This window comes from Puma concolor, chromosome B2 (genome assembly GCF_028749965.1).
Source record: "Puma concolor isolate L17-30 chromosome B2, mPumCon1.1.hap2, whole genome shotgun sequence".
Classification (NCBI taxonomy): domain Eukaryota; kingdom Metazoa; phylum Chordata; class Mammalia; order Carnivora; family Felidae; genus Puma; species Puma concolor.
This window is the reverse complement of record NC_141671.1, coordinates 37,460,008-37,484,821: the sequence shown is the minus strand read 5'-3', so window position 1 is coordinate 37,484,821 and position 24,814 is coordinate 37,460,008. Positions and strand designations below refer to the sequence as shown.

The window sequence follows — 24,814 nt, the reverse complement described above, 5'->3', positions numbered from 1 at the left end:
TGGAGCCCACAATGCAGTTGCACTCTTCTGCCTTTGCTGCCTTCCCACCCCCAGCCTTCTCTCTCAGAGCAGTTAGAGGGATTTCTTTCTTTTTCTTTCCTTCTTTCAGGGCAAGTGACTTGAGATGTACTTTTTAATATTTGTTAATTAATTCCTGTTTGAATAGGTAATACATGAATATAACAGAAATTCAATTTGCAGGAAATAATATTCAACAAAAACGAAGTCTCCCTTCCCATTCTCTCAGTTGCCCTCCCCAGAGGCAAAGCAACCACTACGACCAGTTCTTATGTATTCTTGATAGTGTATGCATACACAAGCATTTGTGTTCATGTCCCAGAGGGATAGAAATGTAACATAAAATGTAAATCAGATCACGCCACTCCTTTGCCTAAAGCCCTTCAATGCCTTCCCACTACTTTTACTTAGAGTAAAATTCTAGTAGACCTTGCAAAGGTCTAACTATCCCCCATCTGGTCCTGCCCGCCTCTCCTCATGCACTGTGCTCCAACCACACGGGCCACCTTTCTGGTCCTGATATGCTAGGTTGTTCCTCCCTCAGGGTCACCTCACTGTTCTCTCCATCGAGGACACTTCCCCTGCCCAAGCTCTCTGAATGGCTGGCTCTCCCAGTTTTTATGTCTTAGCTCAGCTTTCACCTCCTTCCAGATGCTAGCCTCCCCACCACTACCTGCAGCACCCCCACCCCACCCCCACCCAGGGCAGAGCCCTTCTCTTTCTCCGTCATCCTATTACACCACAGCACTTACTCCTACCACAAAATATCTCATTTATATCTTTTCCCTTGTTTACTGCATCTCCATCCCAAAGAATAAAAGCACCATGCGGTCAGGGACTTTGTTGCTGTTTTCCCTGCTGTTCCTCTGGAACTCAAGTAGACTGAATAAATAAATAATTTGAGTCAACATCTGACTCATTAAAAATAGAAGAAAATTACTTTTGGCAATAAAAAAAATGTTTAATGCTGGTAACTGTGCCCCTCCCTGCCACCCCTGGAAAGGAACACCACCACACAGTCTACTTCCAATTACCCAGGTGAACAGGAGCACGGTGAGTGCAATCTAAAAACTATTACTGTCTGGCTTTGGATATATTCCATTGTTTTGCAGTATCCGGTTTACTTTCCTAATTATGCTTTTCTATTGCCATTATTAATATGAACCTATATTCACTGAGCTCACTCTGAGAGGCAACCCAGAAATGTCCAAGATGGCATTAGATGCTCTCCTGGAATTAAAACTTTGCTGTAACTCATAATCACAAATGAGCTGAGTACAGATAATGAAGAATTGAAGCATAATCACCCAAGTTCCCACTGACATTCATTTCGTACTCTACCCCCCAGTATTTTGGTCATTTATTCCAGATTCCATGGAAAATTAATCCTGGGGTAGTTAAGTTCAAAGGAAGAGCAATTTAATTGATACAAGAGTATTAACACCAACCTGGCCCTTTAATTTGTAAATCTGGAAGCCTTCCCCTTCCCAGGTGAATCTGTTACACTGCAGTGCACCGCTCTAGGGAGCACATGTCATACTATGTATTAGTCACAAGGATGCACAAACTCCATCATGTGCTGACTCATAGTTTCCATCTCCCAGGAGCCACCGGGCTGACATGGTTCAAGAAGAGCATGTGAGTGTGTGGAGAGGCCTGCTGCTATACAGCATAATCTAGAGAGGAAGAAGCCTGCTCAGCTCCTCAAGGCACAAGTGGGCTGCCAGAAGTCTAAGCCTCCATTACCCACAGGAAACGTCTTCAACAGAGTATCCACTGCCTGCCACCTCCCACCTTACAGCCTAAGAACAACCCATCTGCATCCAAGCAACATCTTGATTGATACTTAGAAAATTCTGGCCATAGGAGAGCATCCAACACCTGCATAGTACACTTCCCCCTAGTCCCTCTGCAGCCAGAGAGTACTGTTCTGGAGAATTCATCAGGATAAATGAAGCAGTCTTGGCTGTCTGCTGCAGGAGAGAGCCACTGGGCAGAGTTTCCCATAGGCCAGTGCCATCTGTCTCCCAGTCATCCAACATGACATTGCACATTTCAGCATGTACAACAGTTGGTGAGGCCCCGTGATCATGTACAGGGAGGTACCCAGAGAAAAGAGGAGCACTTCTTGTCATCCCCTCCTTCCAAATATGCCCCTGTGTTGCACACTAAGAACAAAGCAGACAGTACAGGTGGATCTACCTGTCAACTCCACAGGCGACAACAGGGAAAGGGAACATCCTTCAAATCTCAGCAAGACGTAAGCTGGGGCACCCTCCCAAGCTCACACAACCCCTTGAGTAAATGCCAGTGGACTTCCCCGCCCCACCACATCTCCATTTCTGCCCTCTTCCCATTTCCTTACATTTCTAGTCCTTTTCTACTTTGTTTTCCTCCTTTTTCTAACACTTCCCCCCAAATCCCCCCACTCCCGCTTTCTGTTTCTCAAGGTGCCTCAGTAGCTATGGTTGCCTTGACACCTGCTCTGACCACAGAGGGGGTTTTCTGGACAGTAGGCTCAAGGGCAGACCGAGTCTGGTGGACAGTGGGAGTATCCACACTATGTAGCTTCTACATGTGCAGCTGTCATCTGTCTGGAAAGTACATGGCAGATGACTTCATCTCCTGCTCAATTCTGCCTAAGCCTGAATAGGGATGGGAATAATGTTTGTACAAACAAGGATATGTGGAAAGGTGAGCAATTTCGTAGAGAAGCCAGCTGACCCAATTATCTTAGGCACTTCTCCAGTGAATTATAGGGCTGACTCATCCTTTTTGGTCTTTGGCCTCTGAATTCTGTGCCATATTTCACAGTAGGCCTTGACTACCCCAAATCAGTTCTTCCTCTCAGCAGCTAGACAGTGCCATCTCTCAGCACGTATCTCCCACCTACCCAGCATGTATATGTTTGGAGTCTCTGGGTCCTGTCCCAGGGACGCTCTCCCTAGTGGCACTGAGTTTCAGAGACTGAATGGTTCTAATGACGCCAACCACTATCTGAGAAACTATAATCCACAAACACTGTGATGGGGCTCTGGTCAGTGGGCAGACAATACGTATTGAGTGCTAAGGTGACCTTCCCCATATCTGTCTTCTAAAAGATGGCTGTGCCCCCCAAATGCAAGTTCTCTTTTTATATATAACACTACCTATAATATCAACTGATGCTGCGGACCCTGTGTTGCTGATTTGTCACAGTCTTATTCAGGCTCATTGCTGGCCGCAAGATAGCCGAACCTGAAGTGGTGAGGCTTTTCTTGGAGTCTACATCTCTAGGGCCCAATAGTTGAGGAGTAAGGACTATCATGTGATCTTATCAGAGCCTTGGTCTGCTTAGGTAAAAGCACTTTCCAGAAGCAGAAACAAACTTCATTGATATTGATCTCTTCAGAGGAAAGGTGCTATAGAAATCTCATCTAATAAATAAAGGATTCAGGCTCCAGTGTTGGGCTGTCAGTCCAGCAAGGAAAAGAAGCTATCAGGCTCAAGGAGTCAAAAGTATTTATTGGTCATCTGTGCAATGTTTACAGAGCACTATTCTAGGGGCTGGGTGGAGGAAAAGGAAAAGAAAAAAGTCACTAGTTTTCCTGCCTTTCAAGACAGCTGGAGATGTGCAGAGAGGAAAACAGCTGAAGGACACAAGAAGCAAAGCAAGAAATCAACTGCAAATAAAATCAATACAACCCAGCTATATGCAATAAATCGGGGGCACTGAGGAGAGGTCAACTGCATAAGGTATCCTGGAGTGGGTAAGTTTTCAAGGACAATGAGGACATGAATTAGCACTCAGGAGAAAATGGAACGTTCACATCAATAAGAATTAAGTGCCACTGTGTCTCACATTACCCAGGCGCAGTGAGAAACAAAAAGGTGGCAACACTATGGACCTTGTCCTCCAGAAGCATCTTATCTAGATGGAGTGACAAGTGGCACATGGAGCAAACTGGAAACAGTATATTGGGATGACTTATTACCACTGTCTCAAGTGGTTCTCACATAGTAGGCTGCATACATTTTTACCATTCATTGTTCAATAAAAAGCATCTCTGAATTGGGGCAGTGCTTAACAAATGGGCTAAGATCTATATGGCTGAAACTAAATGTAACTCATGCTGCAGGTTATCTCTCACTGTTTAGGACACCCATGGGCCAGTAGGGGGACATGAACACTGGTGGGATTCTGGGAGCTCAACAGATCTGGGCTCCAATGCCAGCCACTCCCTTAGTATTTGAGTTACTCAACTTCAAAGCTTGAGTGTTCTCTTCTGTAAATACGTAGTACCATTTCACAGCAATGCTTTCATCAGGGTCAAGTGATGGAACATAGGAGTAGGCATATGTATAGTAGGTATTCAATAAAGCTGTTACTTTCTCCTTTACCCAGAGGATCACAACTGCAATGGTAGAGTTCACTCATTCACTCGAATGTTCACTAGGTATCAGTGCACTTCTACTACAGTAGAATCTGCCGAAGAACACCATATGGTCCCTGCCCTCCAGTGCTTATGGTCTAGGAGGAAGGAAAGCTAATGTATGTTCTGAGAAGTATAACAACAGAGGTCAGCCATGGACTCCATAAAAGAGAAGACTTTTTAGCAGTTTCAGAAGGAGATCAGCAGGTAAAGAAGGGTTTTTGTTTAAAAAGACATCCAGATTTTGTAAGGGCTTCTGATGAGGAATTCTGTGGAGACAAACACTGAGCCCACTCTATCATGCCTATATCCCATCCTGGGCCATAACATCCCCACACAAGTTCTTCAGTCCTTGTGAATGGACTTGCTACTGGAGGACTGGGGTGCCGGAAAGCCAAAGCCCCTGTGTTCCAGTATCTGAGGAACAGGCTTGCAGGGGAGGAAGATGATTTGTGACAGGTCACTCTGGAGGACAGAGTGAGGAGAAATAAGGGCACATTATAGAAAAAGGCTGTTTTTATTCAATGGAGGAAGCACCTAGGTGGTCTAAGCTGCCTGGCAATAAGACCTGCCACATTCCCTCCAGGCTGAAGATGTACACGGTGGCTGGATTACCTGCAAGGGCACTGCTGCTGCTGTGGTTTCAAGGTCAGTTTGAGGGGCTGGCCAGGCACCAGATGGGTGACTTCTAAGTCACTTAAGTACTTGAAATCTATGCCAGAGTGTGACAGGTTAGGCAGGAATGAGAGACTGATGTGGTTGTATACAGCAGGTCTGTGACCTCCAAAGAGCTCATTTTATTCATGTGCAAGATGAACCGCAGGTTTCACTAATGCAAACACAGTCATTCCCAAAGTCGAATATTTAATTAAACCATAAGCTTATCAAATATTTTTAATTACACCAAGCAAGCAATTCTACCCTATCTGATGTATGTATGTCTTGGCTGATTTCTACCCCCTACCAATAAAAATTCAAGGCAGATAAAAGTATGTAACAACAAATAATGGTAAGGTTCCTTATCTACACCTTATTCCTCCAGCCAAATATTCCACCGGGAAACCCTCAGGTTGCACATGTACCCTGGCTTCCAGAATTAACATGGAGACCAGCCCAGACATCCTCCCATTCACTTGCTTGGGCATGTCTTCGACTACTACTACAAAAGGGCTTTCTCCTAAGGATAATCAGCAGGTTCACCAGAACGCCACATTTCTATGACCTCCGATTTGTCTTGCACATTATTAGTCAACACTGTCTGGGTACCACCATAGGCCACATACTCTAATAAGGGCAGTGGGAAGCTACAGAATAATACAAGATCCTGACCCTTGAGGATTTCAGAATCTAGGAGGGAAGAGAAGATCAGTAGAGGAAGGCATGTGTTAAATACTCAGAAGATGTAAATTTCTAAGTAAAAGAGAATGGAGTTGACTAGATCTGATATAAAACCTCTATGATGTGGATCACCTTATTTGACATGTCCAGTAATTACATTTGGTCTTAAATTACCTTTGCATTTCCCATGAAAACAATGAGATATTAAGTGTGCAGACAGTTTATCAAACATTGGGGTATAAGAGAATTACCTGAGCAACTGCACTTTTACTTTCTAAAGAAGCATCCCCTTCTATCTGGGGATAGGCCCACATTTTTCAAGCAGCAGTGCTCATGAGGGAATCGCAGTAAGAATCTCTTTGAGAAGACTGGTAGTATCTAATAGCATATATTTGCTATTACAATGTACTACATTATGTATATAGTACATCATGTGTATAGTACTACAACGTACTATACAATGTATACAACGTATTAAACACAAATTAGTTTTAACTACATACATTAAAGGCTTTGGAAAGAACATTTAGCAAAACTCTGTGAACAAATTGTTAATCTGCAAGAAAAAAAAATTAATAAAAAATCCCATTATTTTGTCTAAATACTAACTACTTTATTTATCTTTACTGCTAATGGTCTAATCTGGTGACATTTTGCTGCAAAGGGTTCATAGAAGAGTCCTGAGTTCTCAGCTAGGTTTTGGAGGCCAAACTAAGAGGAAGTGAAAATAGTCAGGTGTATTAACTTGAAAGAAAGACCAAGAAATCTTTTTGGGTACTTCAGAAGAGACCAGTAGGATTTGGTGGTAACAACAAGCCAACATCCAGGATGTGTGATGAAGAGTTATAGTTGGGCGGGGGAGGGGGGGGAGGCGGCAAGACCTATGTGATGGGAGCAGGCACCGCTGTGAGCAGTCACCCTGGGCAGGAACTTTTTAGTCCCTGAGCTTTACAACAAAGGCTGCATGAAGTACCAATATTTTAGCACACAGGTGTGATCTGAGGCTAGTGGAAACCTTTCTGATCTGTTTCCTCATTTATAGAAAAAAGTGGGGTTGGCATGGCTGCTAAGGCTCCTTTATTATCTATCTACCCACAAATTTTTGTGATTGTGTCTTGTGGTAAAAGCACTGAATTCAAGCAAAGCATTTCCAAGCTTCTCTCAGTGTGGTTTGCTTTTATTACCTCAAGTGAGAATAACCCAGACAGAATAGCATTTTGGTGTCTTGTTATGATATTGGTGTGAGGAAAAGAGGAATATTCTCAGGGCACAGGTTTTCCCCACTATAGATGGAGACACACTACACAGAAGTGTGAACAAAGGGAATATGCTTCAACTGTAAACAGAAATGAATTCATGGGATGGTAAACTCTTATTATTATTTTTTTTAATGTTTATTTTGAGAGTGGTTATGAGCAGAGGAGGGGCAGAAAGAGAGGGAGAGAGAGAATTCCAAGCAATGAGAGCACAAAGCCCAATGCAGGGCTTGATCCCACGAACCTTGAGATCATGACCTGAGCTGAAATCAAGAGTTGGACGCTTAACTGAATGAGCCACCCAGGTGCCTCTGGATGATAAAACTTTTAAAACACAGTTTTGCTCTTTTTTTTTTTTTTAATTTTTATTTATTTTTGAGACAGAGACAGAGCATGAACGGGGGGAGGGTCAGAGAGAGAGAGGGAGACACAGAATCCAAGCAGGCTCCAGGCTCCCAGCTGTCAGCACAGAGCCCGATGCGGGGCTCGAACTCACAAACTGTGAGATCGTGACCTGAGCTGAAGTCAGACGCTTAACCGACTGAGCCACCCAGGTGCCCCTTGCTCATCTTTTTTAGGCCACATGGTAGTTCACCATGGGCTATATCATCTGTTTGGGGGGATGTATTTGAATATTGCCTGTTTTCCTAGAATGTATTCAACAGCTACAAATATTACAAATGTCAGAGAAGGGCAGAGGTGGGGAACAGCTATAAAAAATCTACAGCAGATGGGGTGCCTGGCTGGCTCAGTTGGAAAAGCATGCACTGATCTCAGGGTTCTGAGTTTGAGCCCCACACTGGGTGTAGAGATTACTAAAAAAAATTAAACTTAAAAAAATCTACAGCTAAATCATACTTAGTTGTAAAACACAGAATTTTACCTAAGATCAGGGAAAAAGGCAAAGAGATCCAGTCTCAACACTTCCATTCAAACATTATGGTAGAGGTCATGGCCAGTGCAACAATGCAAGAAAAAAACTGGCATAAAGTTTGAAAAGGAGTAAAACTGCCTTTATACACAATGACATGATCATGGATGTAGAAAATCCTAAGAAATCTAGAACTAGTAAGTGAATTAGAGCTGCAGAATAAAAAATCATATGCAAAAATTGTGTTCTGAAGTGACAGCAAAGAACAATCTGAAAATACATTTTAAAAATTCTGCTCACAACAGCATCAAAAAATTAAAATGGGAATAAGTTCTTTAAAAGGTACTGAAAAATACAAAATATTGCTGAGAAACTTGAGAAGACTTACATACCATATTCGTGGGTTGGGATATTGTTAAGATGGCAATGCTGTACATCTTTTTTAAATGGTAAAGATACTTGAGGTATGGACTCTTCACAAAAGAACTGATAAATAAGTAACCAAAAAGCTTATGAAAAAGATGCTTAATATCACTAGTTATCAGGGAAATGTGTGATGGGAAATTAATATACCACACCAAGATGGCACCACATACCCACTAGAATAGCTAAAGTTAAATCAAAGACAATATTAAATGTTGACAAATTATGGGTAAATTGGAACCATAATGCACTACTAATGGAATTTTCTTAAAGTGCTAAACGTCAGAGTCATTCAACCTGGCAATTCCACCTCTGTATCTACCTAAGAAGAATTAAACATATATCCACATAAAAACTTATACATGAATATTTATAGCAGCTTCATTCAAAACATCCTCAAACTGGTAACAACCGAAATGTATGTCAACCGGTAAATGTGTTAAGATCCATACAACGAAATACTACCCAACATTATAGAGGAATGAACTACCAATACATGACAATATGGATCAATCTCATAAACACCATGCCATGTAGAAATACAAGACTATATATATATATACTGTATGAATCCACTGATATTAAAATTATCGAAAAGGCAAAATTATAACAACAAAAGCAGATCAATCAGTGGCTGCCTGGGGCTGGAGTAGGGGAGAGTAGGGATTGACTGAAAAGGGGCACAAGGGAAATTTTACAGGTGACTAAAAACATTTTAAAATTTGAATTTGGTGAAGGCTGTACCACTTAAATTTACCAAAACTCACTGACCTGTAAAATAAGTGAATATTATGGTATATAAATTCCATCTAAAAAAATCTGTTAAAAAAAAAACAAACAAACCCATGCACACTCTGCTGGACAAAGAATTAACTGAAACTATTTACTCTTGGAACCAAAACAAAAGACATCAATAATTCATTTTCTTCTGCAACGATCCATTTTTTTCCCCTCCCATAAGGAAGTATTTCTAAGCAGGGTAACCTAGCCAAATAGCTTTGATAAAATTATTGATAAAATTACTGTGCTGTTACTGCTGCTCAGATTGGACTACAGAAGTAGTTGCAAATTTGCTGTCCAGACAGAAAATATTTCACTTCATGGGACAAGGGTCTCCTGGTTCACCTCTCAGTAGGGTGGGAATGTGACAAAGGCTTCAGCAGATGTGTTCTGTACATGTTGTCTTTTGAAAGCTCAGTCTTTGATGCTCCTTTGCTGGGGAGGGGAGCTCTTCACGTTTCTGATTTCTTTCTACACCCTTGTCAAAAGGCACATGGTAGGTTGGATCTCTGAGACAGTGCTGAACTAATGGGCTAAATACAGAGTTAGTATTCAGTAAAAGGTTTGATTTGTTTTGCTCTAACATCTCAATGTGCAATTTATAGAGGAGCAGCAGAGGGACTAATCTGGTTTTAGACTAGAATTCTTATACATTAAAGATTAAATGGGGAACACAGCATACTCTTGTTCAGGTAAAAGTACAGTGAGAGCGAAAGAGAGTAGCAAAGGGAGAACATTTTCTCAGAATCTGCCTCAAGATATCCAATTACTCTTAGTTCTCACATTTACAGTAACTCCCATCAAAGGGTGTTTTTGCTTTTGGGAGGATGGACAGGACACCTATGTTACCACAGGTAACATATACCCAGCTGCTGTCTTATAAGTAATGGAGAAACGTTAGCCTTTCATTGCCAGACTCAGCATGAAAACATGAAAAGGGCTGAGGTCTTGGTAACCACACACTCTCTCCTATAATACATGGCAGAGCATAAACTCACCACTCAATAGCAGTAATGATAACACTAAACCAACCAAATCAATTTGGTCAAGATAAAAGATCTCTGGTGTTTCCCTGGATAGCAGAGTTTTCTAACGGATCCAGGCTAGAACTCTGTAAGGGAATAAAGCCTTTATAAAAACATGCATTGCCTTGCTTTCTTTTAGAGACAAAGGACAGAATGCCACGTGTTCCTGACAGGTTCAAATCACATGTGGATGAGAGTTAAATAAAGGCGCAGATACAAGGACTTATTTGTGATGATTTCTGATCCTGGTGAAATGGACCAGCCTAGTCATTTCATGTCACCAACACACCTCATTATCACCACAGCTCCTTGCCCAACTCTGGACCATAAGATATCACCATTCATTCACTCTGTAGTCCCCTGTAGTGCAGGGATGGCTGTGACAGAGGCACATTCTTTTTCACTTAGTGAATTAGTTCACATTCTTCCCAGATCATTCCACTTAAAAGGATTCAACAATCTCCCGGGCCTTCTTGTGTGCTTAACTGGAGCGGGGGAGGGAGTCAAGGGGCACCTGGGTGGCTCAGTTGGTTAAGCGTCCAACTTTAGCTCAGATCATGATCTCCCAGTTCACGAGCTCGAGCCCTGCGTCGGGCTCTGTGCTGACAGCTCAGAGCCTGGAGACTGCTTTGGATTCTGTGTCTCCCTCTCTTGGTGCCCCTCTCTCATTTATGCTCTGTCTCTCTCGCTCTTAAAAATAAACATAAAAATAAAAAAATAAACACACACAAAAAAGCGTGTTGACTATATTCAAAACCACGGGCAGCTTCTCACTGCAAACCAACATCCAAACCCTACAGCCTGGAGCCTGGAATCCTTACCCTCCCTTTCTAGTAGTCTCTCCTCACTCAACCCCAAGGCTCCATCCAGCTGTATAGAGGTCACCATCTTTGACCAGGTAGTCCCTCTTTCCCCACATCTAAATCCCACTCTGCCTTTGAAGCCCCAATTGTCACAACCTATACAAGTACTGTAGTTGGAATTAATCTCTCTCTCCCCATGTTCCTACATATATGGCTTATGCCTCAGTTAAAACTCTTATGGTAGGCTGTCCTGGATGTCAGCTATTTCATGCCTTCCTCTTAGGCCCAGCAAATCCCTATTTTGAATGCATATTAAAACCACCTTGGGGATACCTAGAAAAATGGCTGATTCCAGGAGTTGGCAAAGGTCAAGTACAAGACACATCCAGAACACATCTTATAACTGCCAGGAAGTAAGGAAACGTTTTTGGCACAGTTTGAGCACCAAAATAATTAAGTATAGTAATGAATTATGAACCACTGATAAAATAGAAGAGCTCATGAGCCTGCAATAACAACAGATAAATAAATGGGGAAGAAGGGTTTTCACTTACATAAGAACGCTGAGTGTCAAAGGAGAAATGAAGAAGGAGGGCTAGAGTTAGAAAATCATCAGTTTGCAACGATCATAGTAAAGACTGGTTCAGGGGCACTTGGGTGGCTCAGTTAGTTAAGCATCCGACTTTGGCTCAGGTCATGATCCCATGGTTTGTGAATTTGAGCCCCACGTCAGGCTCTATGCAGACAGCTCAGAGCCTGGAGCCTACTTCAGATTCTGTGTCTCCCTCCCCCTCTGTCCTCCTCCGCTCATGTGCTCGCTCTCTCTCTCTCTCAAAAATAAACAGACATTAAAAAATTAAAAAGACCAGGGCGCCTGGGTGGCGCAGTCGGTTAAGCGTCCGACTTTAGCTCAGGTCACGATCTCGCGGTCCGTGAGTTCGAGCCCCGCGTCGGGCTCTGGGCTGATGGCTCAGAGCCTGGAGCCTGCTTCTGATTCTGTCTCTCCCTCTCTCTCTGCCCCTCCCCCGTTCATGCTCTGTCTCCCTCTGTCTCAAAAATAAATAAACGTTAAAAAAAAAATTAAAAAGACCAGTTCAGGCAAGAATCATCAATGGATGCTAAATCTAAGAGACACTTTTGATGATGAGCAGGATACTAACATGGTCACAAAGTGTTTTCCCATAGACTGCTTACTACTTGCGTGGTCAAAGATAGTAACTATAGAGTGGAGAAACTGGGCAACACTTTGAGTGAATTAAAATTAATATCTACAGTGAGGGGGATGATGGACATCTGTGCCTAATATAAAATCCTGAGAAAGACACATCACTTAATAGGAGTCTGAGACTAGGCTGGGAATAAGTAATCTGAATCTAATCATGAAGAAACACGAAACACCAAATAGAAACAAAGAGAGTTCTATTAAAAGGGGGGGAGGGCTATAGTCTTCAAAAATATCAATATCATTAAAAACAAAGAAAGGCCATAAAAACGTTTCAAGTTAAAAGGGTCTAAAGAGACATGACAACTAAATGCAATACTTGATCCTGGACTGGAGGGGGAAAAAGTGCTTTTACAGGAGACATTTTGGATCAACTGAGAAAACCAGAATATGGGTGGCAGATTTAATAAAAGCACTGAATCAGTATCAATTTACTAAAATTGATAACTGCTATGGATATAAAATAATATCCCTATTCTTGGAAAACATTCATTGACGTTTATAAAGACAAAAGGCCATGTTTGCAGCTTACTCTCAAATGGCCCAGAAAAACACTTTAAATTTCCAAATAAAAAGCTAAAACAATAGCTGGTGTCCTTTTCTGATTTAATTATTTAGAGTGAGGCCCAGACATTCTATTTTTAAAAGCTTCCCAGGACTGAGAACTGCCTAGAGCAGTGGTTCCTCAGACCAGCAGCAACGTGACCCAGGACCTCGTTACACATGCACAGGCCACTGAATCAGACCTCTGGGAGGTGGGGGGTGGTCAGCAATCTGTGTTTGTCACACCTTCCATGCGAGTCTGATGTCCACTCAAGTTTGGAACCACGGACCTAGACTAAGAGCTCCTACATTCTATATTTCTAGATCCTATATTCCCCACAAAAGCTAGCAAAATGCTTCGTGCATTGTCGTATCTCGATAAATGCTTGAAGAATTTAGTTTTACAGTGAATGATAATGCAGAAAATGACCACTGAGGCACTTGGGAGATGATAAACTAAAGGGCTAAAGCATTACTATGGAGTTTCTAAAGTGAATATAAAATTTATTTTGAAAGCAATAATGGAAGTCAGATTATTCAGGTTGTTAGTAAGAGCACTGTTATCCCAAAAGGGAGCATATCGGCTTATAGTTTAAGTCACTGTCAACTGAAAACAGGTGATAACTTATGCAAGCTCTTAGACTGGTATTTAAAAATCAATTCTGTGGTTCTGGGAAGCAAGGCACAACAATAACTAAGCCACGCTGTGTGCATCATGCAAGATCTGCTTAGAGAACACAGCATTCACATGGCTGTGATGTGGCCCAGATCTGATGAGGATGGTCAAATTTCAGAACATCTTCTAGCTGGCCTTTGGAGAGACAAGACTCCTGTAATGAGAATGAGCTGATCAATTTGCCTACTGAGTAGAAAATGAAACAAATAAATCCATTTTTATGCAATTGTTTTCTATCTTGAGAAGCTAAACTGTTGAAGATGCTCTAGGATGCAGGACATCATCCCAGCCTCACCACATGCCTTTTCTAATTGGCATCCTGAGAGATTTCACAGGAAAAGGGTGTTACTTTGGTATTGTTGATTTAAAGGTTATCTAGTCACAGCAAGGCAGAGAAGAATTCATCTTCAAAATTCACCTCCTTATTGAAAGCCCATGGAGTATCTTGGCAATTAACAATTCCTATCACCTCTAGCTGTTCCCTATGTGAGAAGGCTCAGAACTCGCCTTACAAATTGCTCTTTTGAAGATCAAAGGGAAGCTGAATGTGTCTGTGTGTGCTCTCGATGAGACTGTAATTTAATGGAATTTTTAGAGAAGCCTTGCTGGCAGTGTTTGGATGACAGCCCCGGGGCGGAGGATTCAGGGGAGCTTGGCCACTCTTCCCTTTGGAGCGTCTTCTCTGTCTTTAATTGGCACCTCATTAGAAATTAATGAAAATGACATCCTCTGTTCTTCCTGCTCTAGGCATCGAATGCTACAAAAAGGCCCATCACAATTCATAACACATTCAATTTATATAGCAATGGCTCTTAAGCATTATTTATGAGATGTGAATTTCTTGTCAGCAGTTAATAACCTGTACAGAGTGGAAGGGGAATGGAAAAAAAGATTGTGAATATATATATTAAGAAAAAGATTTTCTGCAGCGGAGAAGTGTTCTGTTTGAGTTCAAACTACCTTCCTGAGTCTTCACTTCTAGCAGGAAATTACCATGCTCCCCCCCCACCCCCAACCTTTCAGGGCAGTTCAATGTCTCTTCAACACCCCATGCATCCTCAAGGAAATAACTACACAACTCACCCTTTCCTAGAGAGATCCGAGCAGACAGGCAGGAAGAACACAAGAGCTATTTGTCAAAGACAATCCCAGAGGTGTATGTTCCCACTGCTCTATTGCTGTCCTTTATCTTTTAAAATGTGGCAGTAGACTCAGTCATTTTTCTGGGCACGTAAGTGTAACACTCTCAGTGGGCCAAACTGAACTCCCCACTCTCTCTAGGAAGGCTACAACTGGAGGGAGTGCACAAAGCTCAGGGCTTTCTTTCCCAGCATTAAGATCAAATCTCTCTGTAAGTAGACCCTCAGAATTGGGCATAAGCCAAGGGACTATGTGTTAGATCATTTAAAAAGAATGCATATCTGTGGTAAACCCAGCAGGCACTCAGAATTTACCAAGACAGTCAAGTTGGCTTCACTCAGGAGCATGTAAAATCATCTAACATGTATTTCTAGATTTTTTTCAGCTGAGTGCTTAAGACCTTAGGAAATCTGGGAGACCTGGTTACAATACTTCTGGATCTCTCAGTGCTAAACTGTGAATTCTCACCGCTTGCCTGACAAGGACAGGAGGTATCAGCCATTGCCAGAGGCAAGACAGCATACTTTATGGATCAATTGCTTGATCCACTAGGGCAAATCCTGTGTAATACCCAGGATTCAGTTGCTTTCAAGAAGGAAACAAGAACATAAGGTACAGGAAAATCTCATGATTCTAATTTAGGAATAACCAAGAGCATGTGTTATAAAAGCAATAGGCAAAACGGTCAGGTGGGCTTCACAACACTGATAACAGACTGAAGTACTGAACCCCTGCCCCCACAAAAGTTCATGTAAAGACCAAAGCTAAGAATCTGCAGACCACCAAAGACTGGACAAACCCTTCAATACAGGCGAAGGTGGTTAGCCACCATGCACCAGAGTCCGCTCTGGCTAACCACAGTATTCCTTCCCTGTTTCACTATGGATTTAAAATCACGTGGCAGGGTTGCTGAAGATGCAGTCTAAGAATAAGGTTCTGGGCTCTTCTGGAGTTCTACATGAACACAACTGAAGTCTGAAAACTCTGCTGACAGCCTCTCCTCTCACCTTTTCTCCTATCTCTCTTCTTTACACTTTCACACAAGTGTTTAATAGGAAAGTAAATGCCAAGCTAAAAAAATAAAAACTCATCCAGTGACACCTGGACTTCCCATGCTGGTGTCTGTTTCTGCAGTTGAGCATACACTTCCAATCTCATTGAGTACCACACACCAGAGCGTGCAACAAACAGATTCCTGGTCTTGATAACAACAGGAGTTCTGACTTTGTTTCCATGAGAAGCTGGTACCCCTTTCCTTTTGATTTCCAACAGGATAAATAACTGAGGCACAGGGAAGCAATGGCTGCCTCTTCAGAAGATGAAGGACTATGAGTAACTGTAATTTTCTAACTGCTGAGAGAACCATCTAGTCCTGTCTGCCAGCATCAGTACTTGTAGGGTATCTATGGCTATCGCAGAGGAGAAGGGAGGCTTCTAAAGCTCACTCCTTAGGGCAAAGAATACAAGATACTCAGAGGCAAGAGCCAGGTCTCCAAGTCTGCCTGATGACAGCTCTTGTCCCATACAACAATTTTATAAAACAAAGCTTTAAATCAGGAAATAAAAACAGGAACAGGAAATCTGTAAGTCAGCCTAAATAATGCAGCTACACAATTCTGCTTCTCTGTGACATCACGTACGTGGTCAAAGGGAGAGAAAGAATTGGTCTAAGTTGTGTTCCGTTGTGGGTAGTCATGAAGGTTTTAAAAATACATCCCTGTACAGCAATTCTAAGAGCTAGTATAACACTGGATAATACAGAAGAAAATGTTACTTTAAAGCTACTTCAAGGGGTTAACTGACAATGAATTATGATTCAAAGAAAATGTTCCAACCAAACTTTAATTTAAAAGGGGTATGGGGGGAAAGAGTTTCCATTTATTATACGTAGTAAGATGTTCATTCAAAATGAATAACTGAATTTTATGGTACATATCTCAGAATGTCACTGGTTTGGTTAATTTCTAAGTAAGTCATCAATGAATAGGAACTAGAGTAATATGTAGTGGGGAGAAGTTGGAATCAGTAAGCAGTGACAATGCAACTCTAACGAGATAAATTTAAGAGTGGGAATGTTTGTGCCTTGTTTTTACGTGTGAGAGGAAATAAAGGGCGTTTAGAAGTAAGACTTCTCGGGGTGCCTGGGTGGCTCAGTCAGTTGGGTGGCCAACTTCGGCTCAGGTCATGATCTCGCGGTCCGTGAGTTCGAGCCCCGCGTCGGGCTCTGTGCTGACAGCTCAGAGCCTGGAGCCTGTTTCAGATTCTGTGTCTCCCTCTCTCTGACCCTCCCCCGTTCATGCTTTGTCTCTCTCTCTGTCTCAAAAACAAATAAACGTTAAAAAAAAAAAATTAAAAAAAAAAAAAGAAGTAAGACTTCTCTGCTCCTGCTTTATGAATCTCCAAACCAGTAGCTTGCAGGGAAGTACTCAGGAGAAGAACGAAGGGCTTCAGCCTCTTAGGAATAATTTCCAAAGCTATGCCAGGGTGTCAAGGACCAGTCTCCATCATGCCACTGGGGGAGATGCTTACCACAGCGGCATGATCCCAATTCCTGCTGCACCAGCTCCAGTTTGGTCTGACACTGGAAGCACCGACGTCGACTCTTCTGTTTAGACCGGCTGGTTTCCTCAGGTCGTTCGGTGTTCTCCAGTAGTCGTGCCCGTTTCACTGGCGAAGCCTCATTCTCAGACTGTGAATCTGACCAAAACAACACATTTAGGGGTCAGGGTTAGTGCCTGGCCCGGCAAGCACAGCTAATTAATGTACTGCCAGGCCTTCTGCTGCCCTTTTCCAGGAACTGGACCTGTGTGAGCAAGAGCCAGTTCTGCCTGGCCTGGTTTATACCACACAGATTGTGACAAGAATGTACCTTCGGGGCAGACTTCTAATAAGCGAGGCCTGAGCTAGGAGAGGAGAGCAGGGTTACTTAACAAAAATCAGTCTGATGCTGTTGTTTTTAAAAACAGCTGTTTCTCTGAGGAGACCATCCAAACTGGGATCCTCTCTTTCTCTGTACCCCATCTCTGGGCCTTACTGCTTGTACTGGTTATTTACTGCTTCTTAGATATTTGGCCTCAAGTAGACTGTAATTCATTAGAGAAGAGACTATATCTAATATTTCTTTATATCACCATGTATAGCACAATTCTATACCCAATGCCACTGTTTAATGGGTGATCCATAATCTTTTCTAGTAAAAACACTCCTGTTTCTAGTCCTAAATGTAACAAAACACACAAGAATCAGGTTCTGATGCTGAAAATTATTTCAACTGTATTCAGAGTGAAGGAGTATCCTCGTTTATTCACAAGCAGGCTATCCCACGGCCTCCACTGTGGAGGCTACCGAAGCAGCACTTTGCACCACAACCCTCAACGCTGGTGCCAAATTGGCAGGTGGAGGGAAGTATGCTGTATGACAACTTGTGTTTTGTGGAACCTTAATAAAGTAACTAAAATGAAATAAAGTTCTTGTCATAGGCAGGCTGCGAATAACTCTTGCCTTCAAAAGAAAGAGGAGCACTTGGGAACTCTGTATTCTTGGACTTGCTCCACTGCAAACTGAAGATGCACCTCTTGCCAAGGTTCTAAAGGGGCTTGTGCTAAACCATCTCTGGAACACAGTCTCCTAAACGATTTTCTTCAAAACACATCCAGATCCCACCACTTCTCACCCCTCCACCAACACCACACTGGTCCAAGCTATTACCATCTCACATCCAGCTTAGTATAATAGCTTTTTAACTGGCCTCCTGCCCACCCCTAAGCTCCTACAGTCTGTTCTCCACAGCCAAGTGATCCTTTTAAAAATCAAGTTAGAATCATATCGCTTCCTTCTTCAAAACCTTTCTAAAGCTCCCCTTCCCAGAGTAAAAGTTCAAACACTTACGACCGCCCTCACAAGCACCTGCATGATTTGCCCTCCTCTCTGCTCTATCACCTCATCTGCTGCTCTCTCCCTTTACTCCATTCACAGTAGCCTCCTTATTGTCTCCTACCTCAGGGCCTTTACACCTTCTCCTAAAACACTCTTCTCCCAGATCTACATGGGATCTCACCTCTTTTAAGTCTTTTAAGTCACATTTTCAATGATGTCTTCTTCCCTGTTCACCCTATCTAAACCACTCTTATCCCCCTTCCCAAGCACTTCCTCTCCTCCCAACTCCTGCCTTTTACTCCTCCATAGCACTATGCCTTTTAGTATAATCCTCTAGGAGGATGTAAATTCCTGGAAGGCAGGAGGTTTCACCTGCATTGTTCATAATCTGCCTTCCATGCCTACAACTCAATAAATATTTCTTAAATGAATGAATCTTGTCCTAGGCAGTTGGATTTTCTATTTAAAGTGGCCCTAGTGAGAAGCAGCAGACTGCGGGATGTATTTCAGTGGAGGCTGTCTGTACCTTTTTCCCCAGCCTCCCTCTGTGTGAAGACGCTGCACTTCACGGGAGAGCGCTCACTGCCCCACCCTCCTCAGCCCACCACACTGTGCACTGACTTATGGAAGGCACGCACCATTCTTAGCAATTGTAAACTTCATTTTTCATCTCATTTAGTTCTTCCAGTCCTACATGACATTTTCCCCCAATACAAACCAACTAAACAAGGTCTTTGATGAAAACAATTGAAAGCAAGTTCAGCCTATTTCCCAGCTCTGCTGAGCGAAGCTGTCCAAACCCAATTGGTGTGATGACTGAGGCAGCCACAGACAGAGCCCCTTCCCCTACAACAGCAACAAGCAACAATCTAAATGTAAATCATTACAAAGCAGCCAGCCAAAAGGAATTCACCTCCTATGAGCCGCAGTGCTCTCCTGGGGGTCCTTTTTCACAAACCAGCAATGGCACAATTTGTATTAATAACCCTATTTAGAGATACTTTTTTTTTTTTTTTGTAACAAGAAGAGAAAATTCTAGAGTAAGAGTCATAACAAAAAAACGGTGCTTGTTCTGAGACAAGGTCCTAAATATGAAGCATCCTTATGAGAACTTATCTCCCAACGCTGGGGCATGAGGTGGGGAAAGAGAGAGAAAGGAGCCCATACAAGAAATGGAGGCTATTGATGCCTTTGCATTATTAATATTGTTAAAATCCAGAGGGCTCTGACATGATGCCAGCACATCTCTAATGTAAAAGAGGACTGCTTAGACCCTAACCCTCTTTCATTCACACTGCTATCTAACAGAACCGAGCCTGTGTCTAGAAATGCAGAGTTCACATTCAAAAGTGTTTTCCACATGACACTGTCCCAAACTGTCAAACATGCTATCTACATATGTCTCCATTTCTAAAGCAAACCTTTGCTACAAGGAGAAGACATTTTTTCTTTTAGCATGGCAATGCTGTCCACAGCTAAGTATGCGCAGATAAGCAAGGGAGTGATAGGTAATACTTTTTTAACATATGATTCTCAAGAATGGGAAATGGAATTCACATTTATGTAATCATCAGTTGGCCATTACCAAACAACCCACCTGATGGGACTCTCAAAAGTTGGAGGCCTGTCTTTTCCTCTGATTCCCTATCTTGTCTGACCAGCAAGCATTCAATAGCAAAACTAAGGAGTAAGTTTGCATGATCTCATGCTGAAACTTTCTTTTCCCCATTCCACATTTTATATAAAGACTACTTGGTTATTTGTTCGGGTAAGCAGGAGGCATGGGATGTTGCAGAAATTATAGGTCCCAACCGGCTTTTCTGATGCTGCCGACCACTTCTGCCTGCACTGCCTTGGCCATCCTAAAAGAGCACCACTCAGCCCTAGTCAGTCCTCTAAGAGTCAATGTCTGGGCATCTGTGCAAGTCTAAGACAAAAGGCATCCATGTATATAAAGTCTGAACCACGAGAAGCAGTCCTCAATGATTCTAAACCAACACAGATGAAAAGTTTACCAGAATGTGTGTGTGTGTGTGTGTGTGTGTGTGTGTGTGTGTGTGTGTGTGTGTGTGTGTGTGTTTTAGGATCAAGGAACTGTTCTGAAGACACTAAGAAATCCATGACTTTTATGTTCTGGAATATGCCCACTTAATCTTCACTCTAATGGTCTATTAGATGGAAAGGAATCCCTGTGCCCTCTAATGATCCCTGCCAGAAAGAAGGAGGGAGAAAAACCTTCTTAAACTGTTTACCACCCTCCACATGCTGTCACCCAGGAAGGTGACAGTGTTATATATAACTTCTTGGCAAAGCAAACCATTCTTTGACATTTTTTCACAAGTCAACTCAGTGTTTTAATTAGTAGCTAATGAAATAAATAGCAGTCTACAAGATCATCATCATGTCTGCATAAGAAATTTACATCTCCTCTGCTAATTACTTAATGAAACTTTGTGCCATGGGGTGAGTTGCCTAAATAAGAGAAACAGATGTCCAGGGCAGGATTCTAATTGCTTAATAATGAACTAAATAATTCAACTTTTCAATTATAAATTTTATGTCAATTAAAAAAGGACTCACAGAAAAGATCCAAATGTGATCAACACTAAAGGAACCCCCATCTACTGTCCATATTTGAATAAATTAAACTCTGATTATTTAGTTTTTGCTCGAAAATTTCGTTCCTGTTACTTTGAGACATCTTTAACTTCCTCGACAATGACGGAAAACACCCAACACTCTACTTGCACAATCTGAACTTGGGCAGTAAGGGTTAAAGGCGGAGAGAAAGGTGAACAGAAATAACTCTTACATGCAGCTTTAACTGTCAGAAGAAACACGTCCTTGCAAGGAGCATGCTCATTAGCAGCAGGAGGAGCTGTAGTGGCAAGCTAGAAACTGTTTCCACCCCAGGAGTTAAGAGTGACTTCTAATTAAGGTCCTTCATATAAAGGGCCAACAAAGCACATTTTTTCCAGTATGCTTTTTCTCGAGAACATAATCCAATCTGCATGTACCCACGCAAGAGCTGCCACACTCCCATGCTGGGTTCACAGTTCTTGGTACTCACCAGATCCCCTCTTCCTCTGCCTATGTTTAACAGAACGAGAAAGATATCACATCAGATTTTCTAAGTTGCAGGAAAGGTTGATCAAGAATCGTAATGTGATTACGTGAAAAAGGAAAACCTTAAGACAAAGTATTTTACCTATCAACTCCTTAGGTCTGATGGTAACTACTGCTTAATTTGTGACAGAGAAACAAGTACAGAGATTTTAAAAACACACAATCTTCTGAAAAGAGAAATTCTTCTAATTGTACTATTTCTTAGCCAATTGCAGAAAGCAGTGATAAGACTTTCAATTTAGGAACACAGTTTAACTGGAAAGCTTGAGACAACAAACAGAGTTACTTCTTTTAAAATTCTGTTTTGTCTCTGACAGAAATTCACATTTGTTCCTTACTGTCACTGTTCTTGTCTTTATTACTCATGTTCTCTCCTGAAAATTTCCAAATAAATTGTGTCAGGCCTGTCAGAGTTGAATCCCAATCTCTCTTAATCTCCCGTCACTGTGCAGCTGGCAGCATGCACACACCCGGGGCTGCTAACCATGACTGTGGCCTTCCGACGTCTCAGGCAGGCTCTTAGCCCTCTGTACAAGCCAACACTACAATTTAGAACAGGAGAGTGGGAGAAGCAAAGTGGCAACAAAGAGAAGGAAGCCTTCCTCATTCGCTTCACCCACACCTTCCCTCACTTGTAAGAAAGAAAGATGAATCTGTTTAATCTCAGGCTGTATGACAGCTTTTGAGGCACTCAATCAGTTTTTTGAGAACCTATCACAGTCTCTTGACAGATTGACATTTATGATCCCAACAGCCTGTGCAAACATCAGTAAGAGCAATAATTAATGAACCTCACACATCACTGCTGTCTCTCCTTCGACCATTTAAAAGGAGCTTAAGCTGCTAAAACCTCTGTCCATGAAAAATACCATTCTCACTGGAAAAACTGATAAAAGAGACCTTAAAAATCTGTTTTGCAGGTACTTTCTCTGTTTCTCCTCATGCTTTGCTTTCAGTGTATGCAGGGATTAAATTCATCCTCTCCTGAAGGAGTTCAGGAGAAAACTTCCTTAGGACCTATTAAACATTTTTCCCTATGGTGTCCAACTGGGATTTCCCCCTCCCTTCTTACTGTCCTAATGGCCTCAGAACAATTTGGGAATATACACCTGTTACAAAGCTATTACATGGACAAAGAAAGAAATTCAAGTCTTTGGTGGGAATGGATTATTAAAATTTTGTGGAAATGCTTTTATATATGATATATGACATGGAGATGAATGTAACTTGAAATATACTTAAGATGCTATGTTTTATATCATAACCATTTTAAAGGTCAGTTGTTCTCAAACTGCCTGGGAGTACCATTCCTAAGCATCTATCTCTCTATTCTTCATCCGGTTCCACTCCTACCCCCGCCCCCTGCCCCTAGTTATTTTTTCTGGCTCTCTCCTTTGCTATTAGAGATACCTGAGGGTGGTCTCCTTCTCCATCACAACCTCAAGACTGAAAGCAGACCTCTGACTCTTCCCTCCCTGTTGAGAACACAAGATTGGGAGACATGAGGCAGCTGATCGGTAAAGCGGACTATCCTGGGATTGCACTTGAATATTTGGGGTCTCTGTCCTCAAAATGCTCACAAGATACAAAACATCAGAAATCTTCTTGGGGGTAATTGTATCATCTAGCTGCCTCATTTTGGTCATCATGATAGCACTGCGAAAACTGCTTCCATAAGGACTTTTTTTGGTTAGAAGACAGCTTTAAGAGCAGCTGAACACATGGAAGTTGTAAGTCATGATAATTTGTACCCAAGTGGGAGAGGAGCACCCACAAGTCCCAAAGGCATGTTTTAAAGACTGGGCTCAGATTTCTCACTTCCCCAAAGCCAATCTTCCCCTCTGATTCCTGCTGGACAGGAAGGTGGATGCTGATTTTCATGGCACACCTTGACACCAGAAAAAAATGACTATAAATTTGTTAATGGATCAAGTAGGAGAAGCTAATGGGCTGTGGGGAGAGCAGCTCTCCATGAAATAAAACAATCAAATAAAATCATGGTACCAGAGCCCAATAGTTCCAAAGGAAGGAGTTTTCCCTCAACTTTTCTATTCTGCATGCCTTTTTATTTCTTTTTCTTGCCTACTGTGCTGGCTAGGCCTTCTAGAGTAATGCTGAATAGGAGTGTTGAAAGAGGACATGCTTGCATTGTTTCCAACTTCAGGAGGAAAACATTCAGCTCTCACGCAACTTTTCATTTTGAAAAATTTCAAACACGTAGAAAAATTCAAAGAGTACAACAAACACCTGTGCACATTCCATTCAGATTCAACAATTGTTAATAATCTGTCACACTGTTTTATCTCTCCTCTCCATATTTACGCTTTCCCCCTCCCAAAACCATCTGAAAATAATTTGCACATATCAAAATACTTCATACACACACATCTAAAATAATAAGGGCATTTCCTGCCATGACCAAAATATCACACCTAAGAGCATTAAGAATAATTCCCCAGTGTCATCTCATATTCAGTCCATATCCAAATTATCTTCATTGTTCTCAAAGGCATGTCCAATCAAGTTTCATGTGTTACATTTGGATCTTATGTCTAAGTCTCTTTTAATCTAGGACAGCATGCCCTTCAAAGTGTTGGTTTTCCTTCGTTTGTTCGTTCCTGCCATCAAATGACCTAAACTTTTGAACAGTCCTGGTTAGTTTTCCTGTGGAACATACCATATTCTAGATTCTTTACCTACTTATCTACCTTTTAATGGCATAACTTAACTTATAAGGAAGGGGGTTTTTAATTGTACATCTCCTCTGTTACATATTCAGGGCCAGAAATTAAAACTTGTAGCAAGTCCTTGACAAATCCACATGGCTGCAGGGCTGGCACAAGCAAGGGCAGGTAAAGAAGAGCAAGTACTGGGTAGTCAACCAGCCCAGTTCCTACTGCACGCTGCAGGGGGGGGAGGCATGTTCTTCCTCTAACGGGTTCTACTGCACCCTTGCCACATACTGGACATCAGAATATAGTTCATCTATGCCTGGACAAGGGACGGATGCTCAGGCAAACATTAGGAGATGAGCTAGCTCCAAGTGTTTAAGCCCATGATTTCTTTTTTTTTTTTTTTTTTTGCCCATGATTTCTTATAGTCTGATGGCATTCCCTGTGACTAAAGCTGGTCCCACAGGCCACAAGTCATTCCTCCAATTATTTCCTTGCCAATAGCCTCCTGGCCTTTTTCCTGGTTGCCCTCCCTCTCATGATGGACTACACTGTTGTTAATTATTGCTATAAGACATCTCTTCATTGCTAAACCACTCAACTCTCTAAAATTCTTCGTTATTTTAAACCTAA

General features: G+C 42.0%; 1 protein-coding gene across 3 annotated transcripts in view; it reads right to left on the bottom strand.

Annotated features, from left to right (window-relative positions):
* ZFAND3 (zinc finger AN1-type containing 3) overlaps positions 1-24,814 on the bottom strand; it is a 326,629-nt gene that overhangs the window by 13,215 nt on the left and 288,600 nt on the right. For all 3 annotated transcript variants that reach the window (XM_086706746.1, XM_086706747.1, XM_086706748.1), the window contains one exon: positions 17,037-17,204. In XM_086706746.1, the coding sequence (XP_086562872.1) occupies positions 17,037-17,204 (168 nt within the window). The remainder of the gene's footprint in view (positions 1-17,036; positions 17,205-24,814) is intronic.